Source organism: Cryptomeria japonica, chromosome 5 (genome assembly GCF_030272615.1).
Source record: "Cryptomeria japonica chromosome 5, Sugi_1.0, whole genome shotgun sequence".
Lineage (NCBI taxonomy): Eukaryota > Viridiplantae > Streptophyta > Pinopsida > Cupressales > Cupressaceae > Cryptomeria > Cryptomeria japonica.
In genome coordinates, this window is record NC_081409.1 from 565855909 (window position 1) to 565871679 (window position 15771).

The window sequence follows — 15771 nt, forward strand, 5'->3', positions numbered from 1 at the left end:
ATTGCTAGATCATGCATTTTCATGATTCAAATCCTCCATCTAAGTGTAGTCAAGTCATTGGAATATGCATAATCAGATCTGAAAGCATTTTTCAGACTCACATTTACTAGGAGGCAATCAGTCAATTAACTATGGTTTTGTCTTTCATTGTTTCAATTTACTAACCATTGCTTGTAATGATTTATTGAGTGCATTGTGGTTGCAGGTACAGGTACACTTCACAAAGCACGACAGTTACTAAGTAGATAAAGCTAACAATAATATGTGGTGATGTTTTGATAAATGGATAAACAACAATTTCTTGTCTTTCTCTTTCTATTTCTCCTTGTTGACTATGACTATGTTGCCCTAGGATAGACACCAATCTCGTTGTATTTATTCCAATCATTCATTTCAAATAAAATCACAAAATATACTTACCTTCAATTTCAATTTGTGGTGCTCACGATATCACTATATGCCGAGAATAACAAATATCATCTTTTGTCAATCATGCAACTCACCATCACCTTACACTTATTCTCAAAGAGTTATATCAACTATATAGAGACCATTTGATAATTAGTTGCTCTCAACACAATGACAAATGTGGTGTTGAATCAATAATTTGGGTTTAGCTACTAGTTTCATTTATTTGTTTTACCTTCAACCTCTAGGAACGCCCTCTTGAGTCAAACCTGAGCTCAAAGTGTAGAAGAGACAACCCACTCTCATTGAGTTAACTCAGTCCTCCATAGTTGTGTGGATGAACTGATTTCATTCACTTCTTGACAAAACTGGCCTTGTGAGTAAAATCATATTCTAAGAAGTGGTGCAGTGATTTTGAGACTTGGGAAGAAATAGTTTGTTGGGTAAAATTTTTATAATGAGGACTTCCATAGTACAATGGTATCTATGAATTGTATTGTATTGAGCATTGTTCAAAGAAGGTTACCCCCTTGAAGAGGCCTGCAATATTCTCTAATGTGATTTTGTTAGATCATACAATATTATTCACTATGTTTCAGTCATTCTTTTATTTTGTGTATTTTATGAATCTAGTTATTTCTTGTAAGTAGCACCATAACAAGGTCCCAATAAATATTTCTGGTAAGCAACACTACCTCGCATGTCAAGTTGTGGTACGTTATTGCTTCATAGTCTACCAACTAGGTGTCAACTACCTCAAATCATTACCTAACTACTATTAAAATAACCTGCTGTATTAGGGCTTCTTTAATATTAATGCAATGGAAGTTTTATTGGTACATAAAGAAAAAATCTTTCCCAAATCTTAATCTTCATCATCAATACCAATAACATTTAATGAAGCATCACAACGGTGGTGGCGTTTATAAACATATCAAGAACACAGTACAAGGATGATTCAGTAGGTCACATGAGTAGAGATCAATCTTTGCAGGAAAATAAAAACATTTGAATTCAAACCAAATTTTGCTCAGAAAAATAAGAAGATCGAAATCTTTATGTCAAGTGCTTTGACAATTTCAAGTCCAATCAACTAAACACTGAATAATATCAATCCCAATTGGAGACTCTTCACTTTTATACCAACAAACGAAAACAAATTTCAATAGCCCAAAAAGAGGCAAGTGAAAGGGTACAAGGACAAAAAATAGGGATTGACCACACGTCAAACCTATATATAAATAATAAATATTCTTCTAGAAATAAAGTTGGCGAACCAGCAAGCCTGTTATGAGTTCTGATCATCAACATTCTTGAACAATATTACAAAGGCATGAGTTAAATTGCCTGCTTACATCCAAAGGCTGTATCAGTCATCAGCTCGAGTAAGGAGACAGCATAAAGAGACTATATAGTATAAGCATGCTAGCCATCTGTTCAGTAAATTTGTGTGAATAACATCAATACTAACCTTTTCAAAACCCATTTTTATCTATATCAAAAACAACATTCTTGAGTCATGTTACATAAGGCACGCATTGTATTGCTGGTTACATCCAACAGCTGCAAGTATTCATCAGCTCCATCAATAAGGCACTGCAAAACAACACATTCAGATCACATTGAGTATACTAAAGAACACAACATGCTACTAATATTGAGGTGGAATTCATGAAATTTAAAGATAATAAGGAAATCACCTTATCAGCTTCAGCTAATCTCTGGCTTATTCGGGCCTTTGTCTCATCTGAAATATCACTAGCTTGAACTACCATGTCATATAACTACAAAAGCCAAAAAAAGAATGTTAGTATCCGGTTTAAATGCATTTTTTAGATGTCTCAACTTGCTCCAAAATGTTGAGCAGAACTTAAAATGCATTCCACAGAAACAATTAAAAGAAAAAGCATAGCTATATAGATTCAAAAATTAATTCAGAACAAACAAACAAAAACTAGGAATTGTCATATGACTTGAGAGCTAGGTCAATGACTAAGTTCCAGTCTTTGGTTTGAAATTTGGAATTTGAAACCACAAATATCTCAAGAGTCTATGAGAAAAGAAAGCAATAAGAGCACATATCAAACTATTTCAAAGATTATGCTAGTCAAAAGAATTATTACTAGATCCATAAGCCAGATTTTCCAAAAAATTGGTAATATAATTGGGAAAAATCCAGATTTTCAAAGAACACAGCAAATTCAAGTGAAAAAAAAAAAGATGAAAACCTCCTTTTTAAATTTTACGGCATTTAAATAGGATAAAGACAGAGAGAATAAATAAAAATGATAAGTCTGCCTCCTTGCAATTTTATATCCTATAAAATATATGGAACCATGCAATATCGCCATCCAAACCTACATGGAACAGAAACAACAGATAACAGTGATATTTTACTATTTTTCCAGCAACAACTAAACAAGCAGAATCATTTAAAGCTTGTTTGTAAGTTGTTCTCATGAAATAATATTCTAAAACGTCAACAAGTATTATCCAGGGAAGCACAAAACTGTGCGTAAGCTTCAGAAGCCATTCCAAGTCCGCCCCCTTAATCTTGGACAAGAGATGTCCAACACCACAACAGATAGTGTAAGTCCAAGTCTTAAGATGCCCTCAAGATGTCCTGAGCCTAGGGACCTATTCTTTCGCTCTTAATGTCTCATGGATCATTTGGACTCAACAATGTAGAAAGTTCCACTAGTTATCTCCCCTCACAGTTAGAAATATCACCATACTCATAACCAGAACTTTTAGAAACATTGAGAAGTAAAACTGAGAAATAACTGGTTGCAAGTTCAAGTTTTTTCCACTCTTCAAAACACTTACCTCTAGTTTCTTTTTTAGAACATCATCCTTCAAAAAGGTTATAAAGCAAATTATGACCCAAATGTGATCCTTATGGATTTATTAAAATGAATTCCTTAATACAAAGTTCGAAAGTGATAATCAAAGTAATCAGTCAAACAAACCTTGCTCGTATTTGCTAAAAAAAACATAGGACGGTTTTGCATTGCAATTTTAGGAAAAAAACATAGGACGGTTTTATTATTTTCACAATGCTTTGGAAGAAAATAATTTTTTTGAGCATTTATACCAAAATTATATTCTTTGCAACTATATAGGTTACATTGCAATTTCACGAAATGTATAATTTGCAATTAATTTTTCTGCAATTATAAAAGGTCCCTTTATTTCTTCACCCTATCATTTGTGTCTTAAAGTCTATAAAAACTTGTTCCTTAATTTATTTAATGAATGTGGGATAAATCAAAACAAAAAATTGAATATTTGGCCAATTTTTCCCCACTTTGCATTCTCACGCAATGAAATTGTCTCTATAGATGAAGGATCTGATTTTGACTCTTTGCTTCATATACTGTTTTCAACCTATCACAAACATCTTTCCTGCTTTAGGCAATTATGATATGAGGTTGTACCTCATCAATGACTCCAAACAAGACGCTTGTAATATGTAGCCCTGTTTGTGCTTTGTTTTTGTTTTTTGTCTTTGAATGTGATTATGACTTGTTTTTGCAATATAATCAATAACAATAATAGTGCAGATAAAGAGATAATAATGCAACACAATTTCAATTCAGAAAATCACTAATATTCAGAAATAACACAGCTGAAAATTCTAGATTTAATTTCTGGTCTGCAAATACATTTTCCTCAAAAATAACAACCCAATACATAAAAATACACTACATACCTAAATCCAACATACCCAGAAAATGCAGCAATGGTTTTGCTTTAGCTGCTCATAAAAATCATCAAAATATCACTCCAAAATGAATGCCAACCCTCACAATGTGCTCCAAAGGCTACGCTGAAGGTATGCAAGGAAGTGCAGGTCCAAAACACTCCAAAACAGCAAGTGTAACCTCCTCAAAACCCTAGATGCCCATCAAAAGAGTGTATGGCCAGCAAGGGAGAAGATACAACCAGCAAAATAGAAAATAAATCCTCCTCAATCTTCTCCAAAATCATTCTTTTAAATCCAATATTCAATAAGCTCTGCAAATCTGAAAATGTAGACTCCAATATGCCCAAATGTGACCTCTGAATGAAATTACCAGATTATTCTCTAGGTATCTCTCAACAACGTGAAGAATGTTGCCTGCAACGGTTTCCATCGTTACAAACCAAAGAGAAGAAGCAATATCCAATTCAATACTCAACATATCCCCCAAATGAGAGCCCCAATCCTCTTTTTATATTTTTTTTTGGCTTTTTGGCTACATTTTTGAAAAAGCACTTTTTTGCTTTTTTGCTATTTTTCAGGAATACATTTTTCCTTTTTCATTGCTTTTCAAAAAAGCATTTCTTTTTACTTTTCATTATTTTCAGGAATTCTTTTTTTGCTTTTATTTAATAAAAATCACTTCCCTTTTTAATCTCCCAGTGTAGCATTAAATAATAAAGGCCCATCCATTAAAATAAATCACTTTTGATTTAATAATTGACCTCTATAGTCCCTTCATTAAATAAATTAACATAACAATAAAGTTAAATCTTTAATTTAACTTTATTAACTTATAACTTACCGTTATTTAGTTTTAAGTCCTTGGATTATATTAAAAGTCAAGATGATAATAAAAACTGAACCCCTGACAATACTAAAAATAGCAAGCATGCCAACTGACTCTGTCAATGCCCATAACTGACTTACTAAAAATAGGATGGAAAAATTAACCCGAAAAAACTCCAAAAAAGAATATAAAATCACACCTGATATTGCCTCCAAGATTCCCTAACCCTAATCATTATCCCATGGGAATCAACTGAATAGGCTAACAACTCCACCATGTTGAATTGGCTTAGGAAGGGGACATTACAATGATCAACTTGCCCTTCTAATTTTATATCAAATCTTCTCCACTTAATTGCATCTATTGTAGACCTTGGGACAATGTTATTTAAAATTACTCACAAGTCTTGAAACTCCAATCGGGATTGGGCCTTTGTTTTCCATGCATTGTAATTATCACTTCTCAAGTACATGGAACAAGTTGGTCCTTTCAATATACCCAAACAATACATGAAATGCGTCTATGATATCAATAGCAACCTAGCATATGGTCAGCTTGTAAATGGACGGACAAGTTTCTAATATACTTTGCAATTGGCTACTTAGGCTTATATAGCCTAATAATGGTGCATAGGGGGATGGTAAATGGAATGAAAGTGTTCAAACAAATGGAACCTTGCTTCTCCCTAACAATTTATAGGGTCAATGCCATAGACATCATTGTTCCAAATTTATTAGGCATTGGATGCAATAATTTGGCATGACAGCTTTACAAGAGAATGTAAATCAAGGACACTGTTTATACCAAATGATGCTCGTTTTGTTATAATACATAGAAAAATATGGCTTATTTTATTATTTTCACAATGTTTTGGAAGATAATATTTTTTTGTGCATTCATGCCAAATTTATATTCTTTGCAACTATAAGTATCATATTGCAACTTTAGGAGATGTATTGTTTGCAATTATTTTATATGCAGTTATAGTAGGTCCCTTTATTTCTTCACCCTATCATTTGTGTCTTAAAGTCCATAAAAACTTGTACCTTAATTTATTTAATGAATGTGGGATAAACAAAAACAAAAAATTGAAAATTTGGCCAATTGTTCCCCACATTGCATTCTCAACCAATGAAATTGTCTCTATAGATGACGAATCTGATTTTGATTCTTTGCTTCATATACTATTTTCAATGTATCACAAACATCTTTCCCAATTTAGGCAATTATGATATGAGGTTGTACCTCATGAATGACTCTGAACAAGATGACCAACTTGCCCTTCTAATTTTTTTTTATCAAATCTTCTCTACTCAATTGCATCTATTGCATACCTTGTGACAATGTCGTTTAAAATTACTCACAAGTCTTGAAACTCCAATCGGGATTGGACATTTTTTTTTCCATGCCTAGTATATGGAACAAGTTGGTCCTTTCTATATACCCAAACAATACATGAAATGGGTCCATGAGATATATCAACAGCAACCTAGCATATGGTCAATTCATACATGGAAAGACAAGTTTCCAATATACTTTATGATTGGCTACTTAGGCTGATATAGCCTAATGATAGTGCATAGGGGGGTAGTAAATGGAATGAAAGTTTGCCAACAAATGGAGCCTTGCTTCTCCCTAACAATTTATAGGGTCAAAGCCAGAGACATCATTATTCCAACTTTATTAGGCATCAGATGCAATAATTTGGCATGACAGCTTTACAAGAGAATATAAATCAGGGACACTGTTTATACCAAATGATGCTTGTTTTGTTATAATACATAACGAAATATGGCTTATTTTATTATTTTCACAATGCTTTGGAAGAAAACAAAATCATGCATTTATACCAAAATTATATTCTTTGCAACTATATATATCATATTGCAACTTTAGGAAATGTATAGTTTGCAATTATTTTATATGTAGTTATAAAAGGTCCCTTTATTTCTTCACCCTACCATTTGTGTCTTAAAGTCTATAAAAATTTGTATATTAACTTATTTAATGAATGTTGGATAAACAAAAACAAAAACTTGAATATTTGGCCATAAATTTTAAGAATGTGCCTTCAATCAGCACTACTCTCCTTATTTGCATCACACCCAGATTGCAGTCATTAAATGGTGCAACCTGCATCCAAGATTTTTTCATTTTTGTTGAGGCATGGACTGTCCATAGGCTGCCTTTCACAAGGATTGAACCATCAAATATTGGAGCATGTAGAGCACCCATATACACAAATATTATTATTTTCTGTCTTCAACGGTATTTTTTGTCTAGCTAACACCTTTCATTGATGTCTCCTCGCCTTTCCTTCATCCTCAAACAATCCATACCATTGCAAATAAACATATGAAGAATCTTTAAAAGGCATTGCCTTTCTAAGCACATGAATTGTCTTTAAGAAATGAAGGAATAAATATATTTTGCTGGGCAGATGCATTGTAACTTACAAGATAGAACAACCCTCAAACGTTTGGGATTTTTTGCAATAGCAAATGACTATGGTTTTGGTTTTCTACACCATATTCTTAGCATAATCACTTCACCTATTTGCTCAAGATTTGGAAATTTCACAAGGCAAGAGCCAAGAGTGCGTTGATACCAAAATACAATTCACTGAAAGGCAATGAGCATTCATATTATTGATGAAAAGCACAATATATAATTACAAATAGGTGGTTGACAATAGTTTTTCAACTATCAAAAAAACCAACTACCAAAGTTAACAACAATAATAATTAATATTATTATTGTTCATGATGTAACATATACTTGTATTCTAACATGAAAAGGCTTGAATTTAGAAGATAAATGAGATAAGTACAAGATAAATTTTTCTAAATGTCAAAAGTATGGTTCAAAATTTTCTTAGTAGGCTTGTATCCTTTGAGAAAGCTGAGTTTCCTAGTTCCTACATCAGCTACTCATTTTGTTTGGTTGTGATAGGTAATATCTTTGGAACCCATTCTACTAAATTTTAGAAGTGTGCAAGATAGAAAGCGAAATTTCTTTCTTTACTGGGTAGGCTCACCCTTCTAAAATCTATTCCTCAAGCTACCCCTATCTGTTGTTCCGCTTGTTTACAACACCAAAGGTTTTATTTCTAAGATAAAGACCTTGATAAGATCCTTCCTCTTGAAAGGCACAAGGAAGTCTTTTAATCTCCTTTTAGCTTGAGAAGGCTCAAAAATAGCAATGGCTTCAACATTGCTTTCGTAGCCAAGTTGGTTTGGAAGTTTTTGACAGATAACTCTAAAACCTGGACTAGTATTTTAAAATACAAGTATCTTGAAGGTAGGGACTCATTCAATTTTCTTCCTATACAGGACCTTCTTAAAGGATATGCCCCCCTAAGAAAGTATGAAGGTATCTAGAGAGATTAGTTCCACTCATGCGTTCTAAATTCTCCACAATGGCAAATTAATGGAATTCTGGAGGAATATTTGGATTCTAATTCTTTTTAAAACCATTCATTAGGGAAAAGCTTTTGAAGCTCTCCAAACTCTAGCTAGAAATAGTTGGAGTATTAAATCAAAGATTACAAGCTTGACCAGATAGGCATACGTGAAGTCTCTAAAGCTTGGACGGTATTTTATAATTTTGTGAAAATTCAAGATAAGGCTTCAAGGCATATCAATCTCCTCAAATGCAACTTGGAAGGTAATTTTAGTTTTGCAAAACTGAAGATGAGGCTTCAAGGCATATCAATCTTCTCAAATGCGTCAATTCTAGATATGTTGGCATTAGAATTTGCACCTTTCAATGTGATACAAAACTAACCTAATCTAAACAATATGTACTTTCTATTCACAATGTGTACAATGTTTTTTGAGGTTGCTTATACTTTGCTGAATAACTAAAGATGTGCCTTTTTGGATTCATGTAGAGCAAAGGTTTTAGGCACTTCAACTCAAGCCAAAAGGTTTTTTATACTTTTTAGAGAAAAAAAATCCCTACAATTATTACATGCTTATGTTGTTCAAGTAAAAGCATAAACTAAACAATGTAAAAGTACAAATAAGAACTTAAATAGGTATAAAAATTTAAATGTAGACAAATGCTTTGGTAAATTAAATTTAAGGGACGAATACAAAGCCACAACTCCAACTTCAAGTAAACCTGCAATATACAGATTGCAAACATGCTAAAAGCAAATATAATCCTCAACAATATAACAAACAAACATAAAAAGTCTCAATAGCAATTTTAGAATAAAGATAAAAATTATTATGTTCTATTGAACGATTGAATTTTAGATTAAGAATAATGAATACTTGGTGAATAGCAATTTAAGCAACAAGCATTAATATTACCACTAGAAATCTAAGTGCAAATGGTAACTATTTATAATGTTTACAAAAAATTGCATGAAAAATATTTAAAGAAACTAACAAAACTTCCACTATAGCTAATAATTGCTTGCATCCAATGCAGATTTTATTATAAAATCCTATTTACTAAAACTAAATCTGAACTCCAACAACCTCGACTCAAATTGTCAATTGAAATTATTACGAACTCACTTAAAACTCACATCTCTTGCATGACAAGAGATCTAAAGATAGATGATCTAACAATAGTTAACTCCTCAAAAGGCTCATCATGAAAAAATTAGGGGCTGCTAAAAATAGTATGGGCTATAAATAACTTCGGCTTGATTAACAAATTTCAAAACATACTCTTTTCTCTAAAAAAAGGTGATACCAAAAATAATATTTTAGCACAGAAGAAACAGACTTCTCAATAGGTGGCTTTCAATGATTTTGGATGGATTTTTTCTCCTATTTTGATCATGGTGGATACTTTGACAACACTCTAAAACCCTTCACCATGATGATATGCCAAAAACTTAAGATTGAAATAAGTTTGAATAGGCAAATGTTCACTTGTTCATTTTAATATATAAAAATAAAAGATTTTTTCCATCCAAAATCACATTAAGAGCCTCTCCAATGTTTGAAATTTTATATTAAACTTCATAAACATGGAAAAACGATAAATTGAGGAGCCCTACATACTTATTTATCCCACTCAGATAAGTTTTATATTCATTGAACCTGTTATAAAACTATAACGACACTGCTGTATCATAAAAGATGAACAATAACGAGGCTAACAATCGTAAGACTCTTAATAGATATGATCTGTGCCTCCCATTTTACCATTTTGGATGTCATTCTATCACTCATAAAATTACTTCTGTGCAAGAACCATAATAGAAGCATATATTTTATTTTGGAAAAAGCAATCCATATCCCATTAATACAAATTATACGTAATTTCAAATTCAAAGATCAAATAGAACCTGGGAAAAGATTTGGGATGTTGGATGCCCCTCAGCCGTAATGTCTGCAACTTCCTTTTGTGCTACATCAAATTGCCCGGTTTTACATGCTTGAAACAGTGACTGGACCACCTGATTTGGTACCATCTGAAAAAAGTAAAAAAGCAACGCGTGCAATTAAAAATATTCTCATAATTCTGACCTATATATTTTTAAAAACACAACATTTAACTAAGACATCAACAAAATTTCAACAGCAATGCTTGTTTGATATAGCTTGCTTTCTCACGAAGTCAGTCGTAGTTCCCTTATGAATAGTTCCATTATCAAACAATGCATGAGGGCCAGTTTAATCCAGTATCTGCTTTTTCATCTTGAGCAGAGAAACAGATACCAAAAACCAGATGCATCACAGAAAATGCAATTGATATGGTATGCAGAGTATTCTCCTGATTATTCAATTTCAAAATGGAAGATCCAAGAAAAAAAACAATCAAGAGACCATAATTCTAAACTGACAAACTAGAATGTCTGGTTCGCTGCCCTGGGCCCCTGGTTCTAGTTCGGTTTGTTTTGGTTTCGGGTCCTAGTTCGGTTCGCCTTTGGGTTCGGCCAGGGTTCGTACCCAAGCAAGCTGGTTCATCTAAGGCAAACCCGGGTCGAACCCAGGGCGAACTTGGACACTTGGGTGCCGAAATTTACATTTTTTTAAGCAAAATTTTACAAAATTTATAGCAATGAGTTCAGACTTGCAAATTTGTGTGATTGTTTTGCAAGTTATCATGCAGGTTTAAGACTTAAAATTATTAAGAACAACAGACAATTGATAGATTTATTCAAAAAATTTATGTCTGAAGCAAGATAAAACAGAGCAGCAAACAATTGAGTTCTGACCGCTTAATTGTTAACCTTATACAATGTACTAGAGCAATGCTCAATCACAACAACAAAATACCCATGCATTAGCTCATTCTGATTTACAATCCTCAGCTTGTGAAAAGCAACAAAAATATTCAATTTCCTGAGCTCACTTTCTTGACTGCTCATTCTTCTTCTTCATCATCTTCAATGGCATTAGTTGTTTCCGTGAAAGACTTTTGCTGTTACTCTTGACTTGCAATTAGTCTTTCATCTTCTTAGTGCTATTCTTGACTGCTATTACAAGAAGAAAAATCCATTAGATGATTTAAACTTAGTATAAAGTTCCAATTGTTGCAAGTTGAATTTTGCAACAATGATACTTGAACTTGATATTATCATTCTAATATTTTGATGTCGAACTTGAAGTATATGATGCTATGATGGTATGAACTATGATCATGATGCTATGATTACAAGTTTATGGTGTTTTGGTTGTTTATATGATATTATGTTGCATTCTAATCTTAATTCATGCTTATAGGCTAATATATATATATATATTTGTTTTTGTACTAACGAACCCAAACCCCATTTCAAAATTTTGCTGTACCAGTGAACCCAAACCGGCAACTTAGCTGACAAACAAACAATCAGGAGATATCTAGAGGATGACACTCACGATTGCTAGAACTCATGTAAGTTATATGCTGAAGAAAATATTAAACAAAGATTCAACAATAGGAACGAAATAAAAAATGACACATGAAAGATATAGAATTGTAACAAATATTATATTAATCTAAATATTTTGCACATGACATTCTATCAAAGAAGATGCATGGTTATCTATCTCCTCTATACTTGTCTATTTATTGCTATCTAGCTATAACTATATGAAATTTTAATTATACAATGCTGAAGAAGGGAAAAGGAACGGTTATTCATCCATGGTTGACTCTTTGCCTTCTATCAATTTATGATTGAGTTGTGGCAAAATAAACAATTGAATCTAGCTCTAAAGTCATATGTGGGGCTTCATCTCACAATCTACATGAATAGGAATACTATTAGTAATTGCTAGTACCATCTATGGAATGTTGAGCTTCACAATTTGCACCATTGTTGATTGAGACCCTAACAGAATTGATGATGTTTATGTTAAAATAATATTTAATATCTATTCTATAATGGTCATCTTAGTTGTCGACTTAATTTAGCTATTTAGCTTTTTAGTCGACTTATTTAGTTTGTTTAGTCTTTTAAGTGTAACTATTGCTTCTTTATTAAAGACGCATAGTTAGCTTTTTATTATTTAGCTTTTTAAGTTTTTTAGCTTTTTAGTGTTCACTTAAACGACATGTTCTTAATTTAGAACGTTGTCTTGTAATCTCTATATATACGTGTGTATATCGTTGAATAGTTTATCCAATTATTTTGAGCAATCAATTTTTCATGGTGTCAAAGCGGGTTGATGGGCTTCTTTAGGATTTGGTGAATTTTCTAATAAAAATTTGTCAAGCCTTTCTGCCTGGAAATGATTTCCAGAAATTTTTTAAAAGTTTTTTTTATGAAAAAAATTATATTGGATTTTTGGAGGGCAGTTCATTGGTTCACGCATTTGTCTGCAGTTCGCGAGTTAGGGTTTCACTTTTTTTCCAGGGCTTCAAGTCGTGTTGCAAGGTTCGAATTTTATTATTCCCGGCTAGGGTTTTCGCAAGTTTGGTGCAGAATTTATTTTTTTTGCAGGGTTTGAAGGACAAATCACGTTTTTTTAAGGCTCTTTTCGCAGTTTCTTTTCATGATTTTGGCAAGTTTGTGGCCTACGTTTTTTTTCCGACCCACATCGGATTTTCCTTGCATTGATGCCGCCAAGTTTTTAACACAATTTTCACGGATTTTTCGATGTTTTGGGTTCTGCGTCTGTGTCCCATGTGACGTGATATTTTCGGCATCAATTTTCCCTTGCGCGACCTTTTTGAGCCGCGATTTAGGTGGCTTTCGTCTGCAGATGCCACATTTTTATCTGGGTTTACTCCCCCCCACGATTTTGGCATCTTCTCCTGCATTTTCTTGTTCTGGACAATTTTTCAGCGACGGGAATTTTTTTTCATGGCAGTCGTGACTCCTGTGGCAGCGACAAGATTTTGTGAAAGTTTTTTTTGGTGCAATTTCCGCGATTAGGGTTTCTACAATCTGCATCCGCGATTTATTTTGAAGGATTTTTCCAACAAATTTTCTGTGACGGGAATCTGCTTGAATTTTTTTGGGTTTGTTCAGATTTGCTGGAGGGCTTTTGTGGACTTTGTGAGAATCTTTGCGTTTTTGTGCGATGGCTTTCAGTTCTCTTTTCCACCTGCATTTAACGGTTTTTTTGGGGGTTTTTTTGCACTTGCGTGGTGGTGTTCAGGTTTGGTAGCTTCCCATTTCCACGCATGGTATCCTCTCCTTTTATTTTTGGCGAAGTCATGGTCAACCACGATTTATTCAGGGTTTTATTAATTTTGTCCCTTAAAAAAAAATTATTCCGAGTTTTTAATAATTTTCCCTTAAAAAATTATTTTAGGGTTTAGAATTTTTTCCTTAAAAATTATCATCTATAATCCGCAAAGCTTGCGTGAGATTTCTAGGTTTACACGATTTTTTCTTCAAAAATTGTTTGCTGGTTTTTATGATTTTTTTCCTCAAAAATCATTTGTAATACACGAAGTTCGCGAGGGATTTGTGTTGATTGTAATTAGGGAATGGCGGATTCCAATTGCCTTGGCCAACATTGGAATCCGCCCAAGGGGGCCAGCCCCTTTCTCCAACGTGTAGGGTTGGGCCCTATACCTCACGGCACTTCATAAAACCCCATGCTACATGATAAAACTCCTCGCCTCATGCAAGATAACGTGCTAACATTAATAGGGCCAACCCTATCTAATAATGCATTTCAGTTAAAGAGATACAATAAATTAAAGGTCATTAATTTATCATAGGCCGACATAAATGGATCTTACATCACATATAAGTAAAGATACATTCACCTCATTCAAATATATTCTATATTCTCCCATGCGAAATATATACATCTGCCTAATGCGAATTTGAAGAAGCAATATATCAGCAAATTATATCAGTCATTAAAGGTGTGAAATTCAAGTGCAAATACCATCATAAGGAGTGCGAACTGAGGTGCTAAGGTTGCAGTCCAGCAAAGTGCAGACTTCAGATGCAATATAATGCAGACCTAGGGTTTGGACCTGATTGTTGTTGGAAGTGTTAAAGGGGGCAGACTTGAAGACTTGATGCTTATGAAAGTGCAGTCTTGTGGAAGACCTTATCAGCCCTAAGTGCAATCATCTTCAAGTACTTGAGATAAGTGTTGTAATCATTATATGAATATAATCCATAATCAGATCTGAGGATCTTTTCTGGCTGGGTTTTTCCTCCTAGGAGGTTTTCCCAGGGTAATTGTGTTTTGTTCTTATTTGTTCATTTCTATGCTATGCCTAGATCTAGAAATCTCTAAATTTTACAACAAACAATTTAATTAGAAGCTAAATTCTGATTTCTAAGTTTTACATTAATCTGGAAGTATAAAATCAACAATTTGTGATTCGCATAGTTCTCTGGTTTTGATCGATTTTTTCCCTCAAAAATCGTGCTTTGTTGAAGTCAGTTTGAGTCGCACCTCCCAACGTGAACATCTACAACCATGGTATCTTGCAGTCGGTTTTGGAGGTGTTGGAACAAATGGTGCTCAATACTCTTTTGTAAAAGGGTTTGCTGATTTTTTCCTCAAAATCATGGTTTCAGGCTTCTGTAATTCGCGTGTGCCAAATCTCTAATTCGCGTGTGAGGGCTACATTAGTTTGGACGGCTTTTGGTACTCTTGGTCATTTACATTCTATAGATCCTGAGAGGGTCTCCGTAGCAGCAGAGTGTTCTTTGCATCTGTGATCATAACACCTGCAGTGTCTTATGTAGGGTATTGAGTACGATGACCATTAGGGAGGGTGTTGAAATATCCTTTGACAAACAAAGACTCTACGCTAGATGCAGCAAATTCATTTTAATTGATTTTCAGATTTCTGGAAATAAATTGGAAATGAAAGAAACAGAACCATAAAGAAATTTGTTGTTTGAAAACATGTTCCACCTTATTACATATTCTCAAAAGCACTCACAAATCTTAGTGTCCACGGATAGCTGTTTGTATCCTTGAAATCTTCATAAAACTTTGAGAACTCAGTGACTTCTAGAAGTCTGAAATGAGTTGCAGACTTCCTAAACCTTGAACTTCATGGCTGATTAAACCATTGTGATCCTCAACAGATGCTGGAAATTGATCCCACGCAGTTACACTAACATGCAGACCTTGGGTGGCCGTCCAAGCTGGTTATCATGGGGTTTTCATCCCAGGGCAGGCTGAGAGAAATTAAAATAATCAGAATCATCAATAATATGATCCACCTTAACTCTTCTCCAGCCTTAAGAAGACAATCAGACCTAAAATCCACGCCCACCCTAATTCCTATAAATCAGGCGGCTTTCTTAATTAATTCCAGTGATAATACTTTTCCTTAAAAGTATTCATCAATTATGTATTTAGCGCCCCCTCCACAAAGCATAAGGAATCTAAAGAAAATGTTTGGATAATGAATTGCAATGGCCCTATCCTCATGACTGAAAATCAGG

General features: G+C 33.6%; 1 protein-coding gene across 2 annotated transcripts in view; it reads right to left on the minus strand.

Annotated features, from left to right (window-relative positions):
• Window positions 1–1513: 1513 nt before the first annotated feature.
• The window catches only part of LOC131074932 (replication factor C subunit 2), a 118194-nt gene continuing 103936 nt past the window's right edge, over window positions 1514–15771 (minus strand). The window contains exons 10-13 of one of the 2 annotated variants that reach the window (XM_058011672.2): window positions 10252–10377; window positions 2109–2192; window positions 1880–2004; window positions 1514–1755 (exon numbers count right to left, since the gene is read on the minus strand). In XM_058011672.2, the coding sequence (XP_057867655.1) occupies window positions 1906–2004; window positions 2109–2192; window positions 10252–10377 (309 nt within the window). In that variant the 3' untranslated portion in view covers window positions 1514–1755; window positions 1880–1905. Of the gene's footprint in view, window positions 2005–2108; window positions 2193–10251; window positions 10378–15771 lie in introns of both variants that reach the window. The other variant, XM_058011671.2, reaches the window with a different exon arrangement.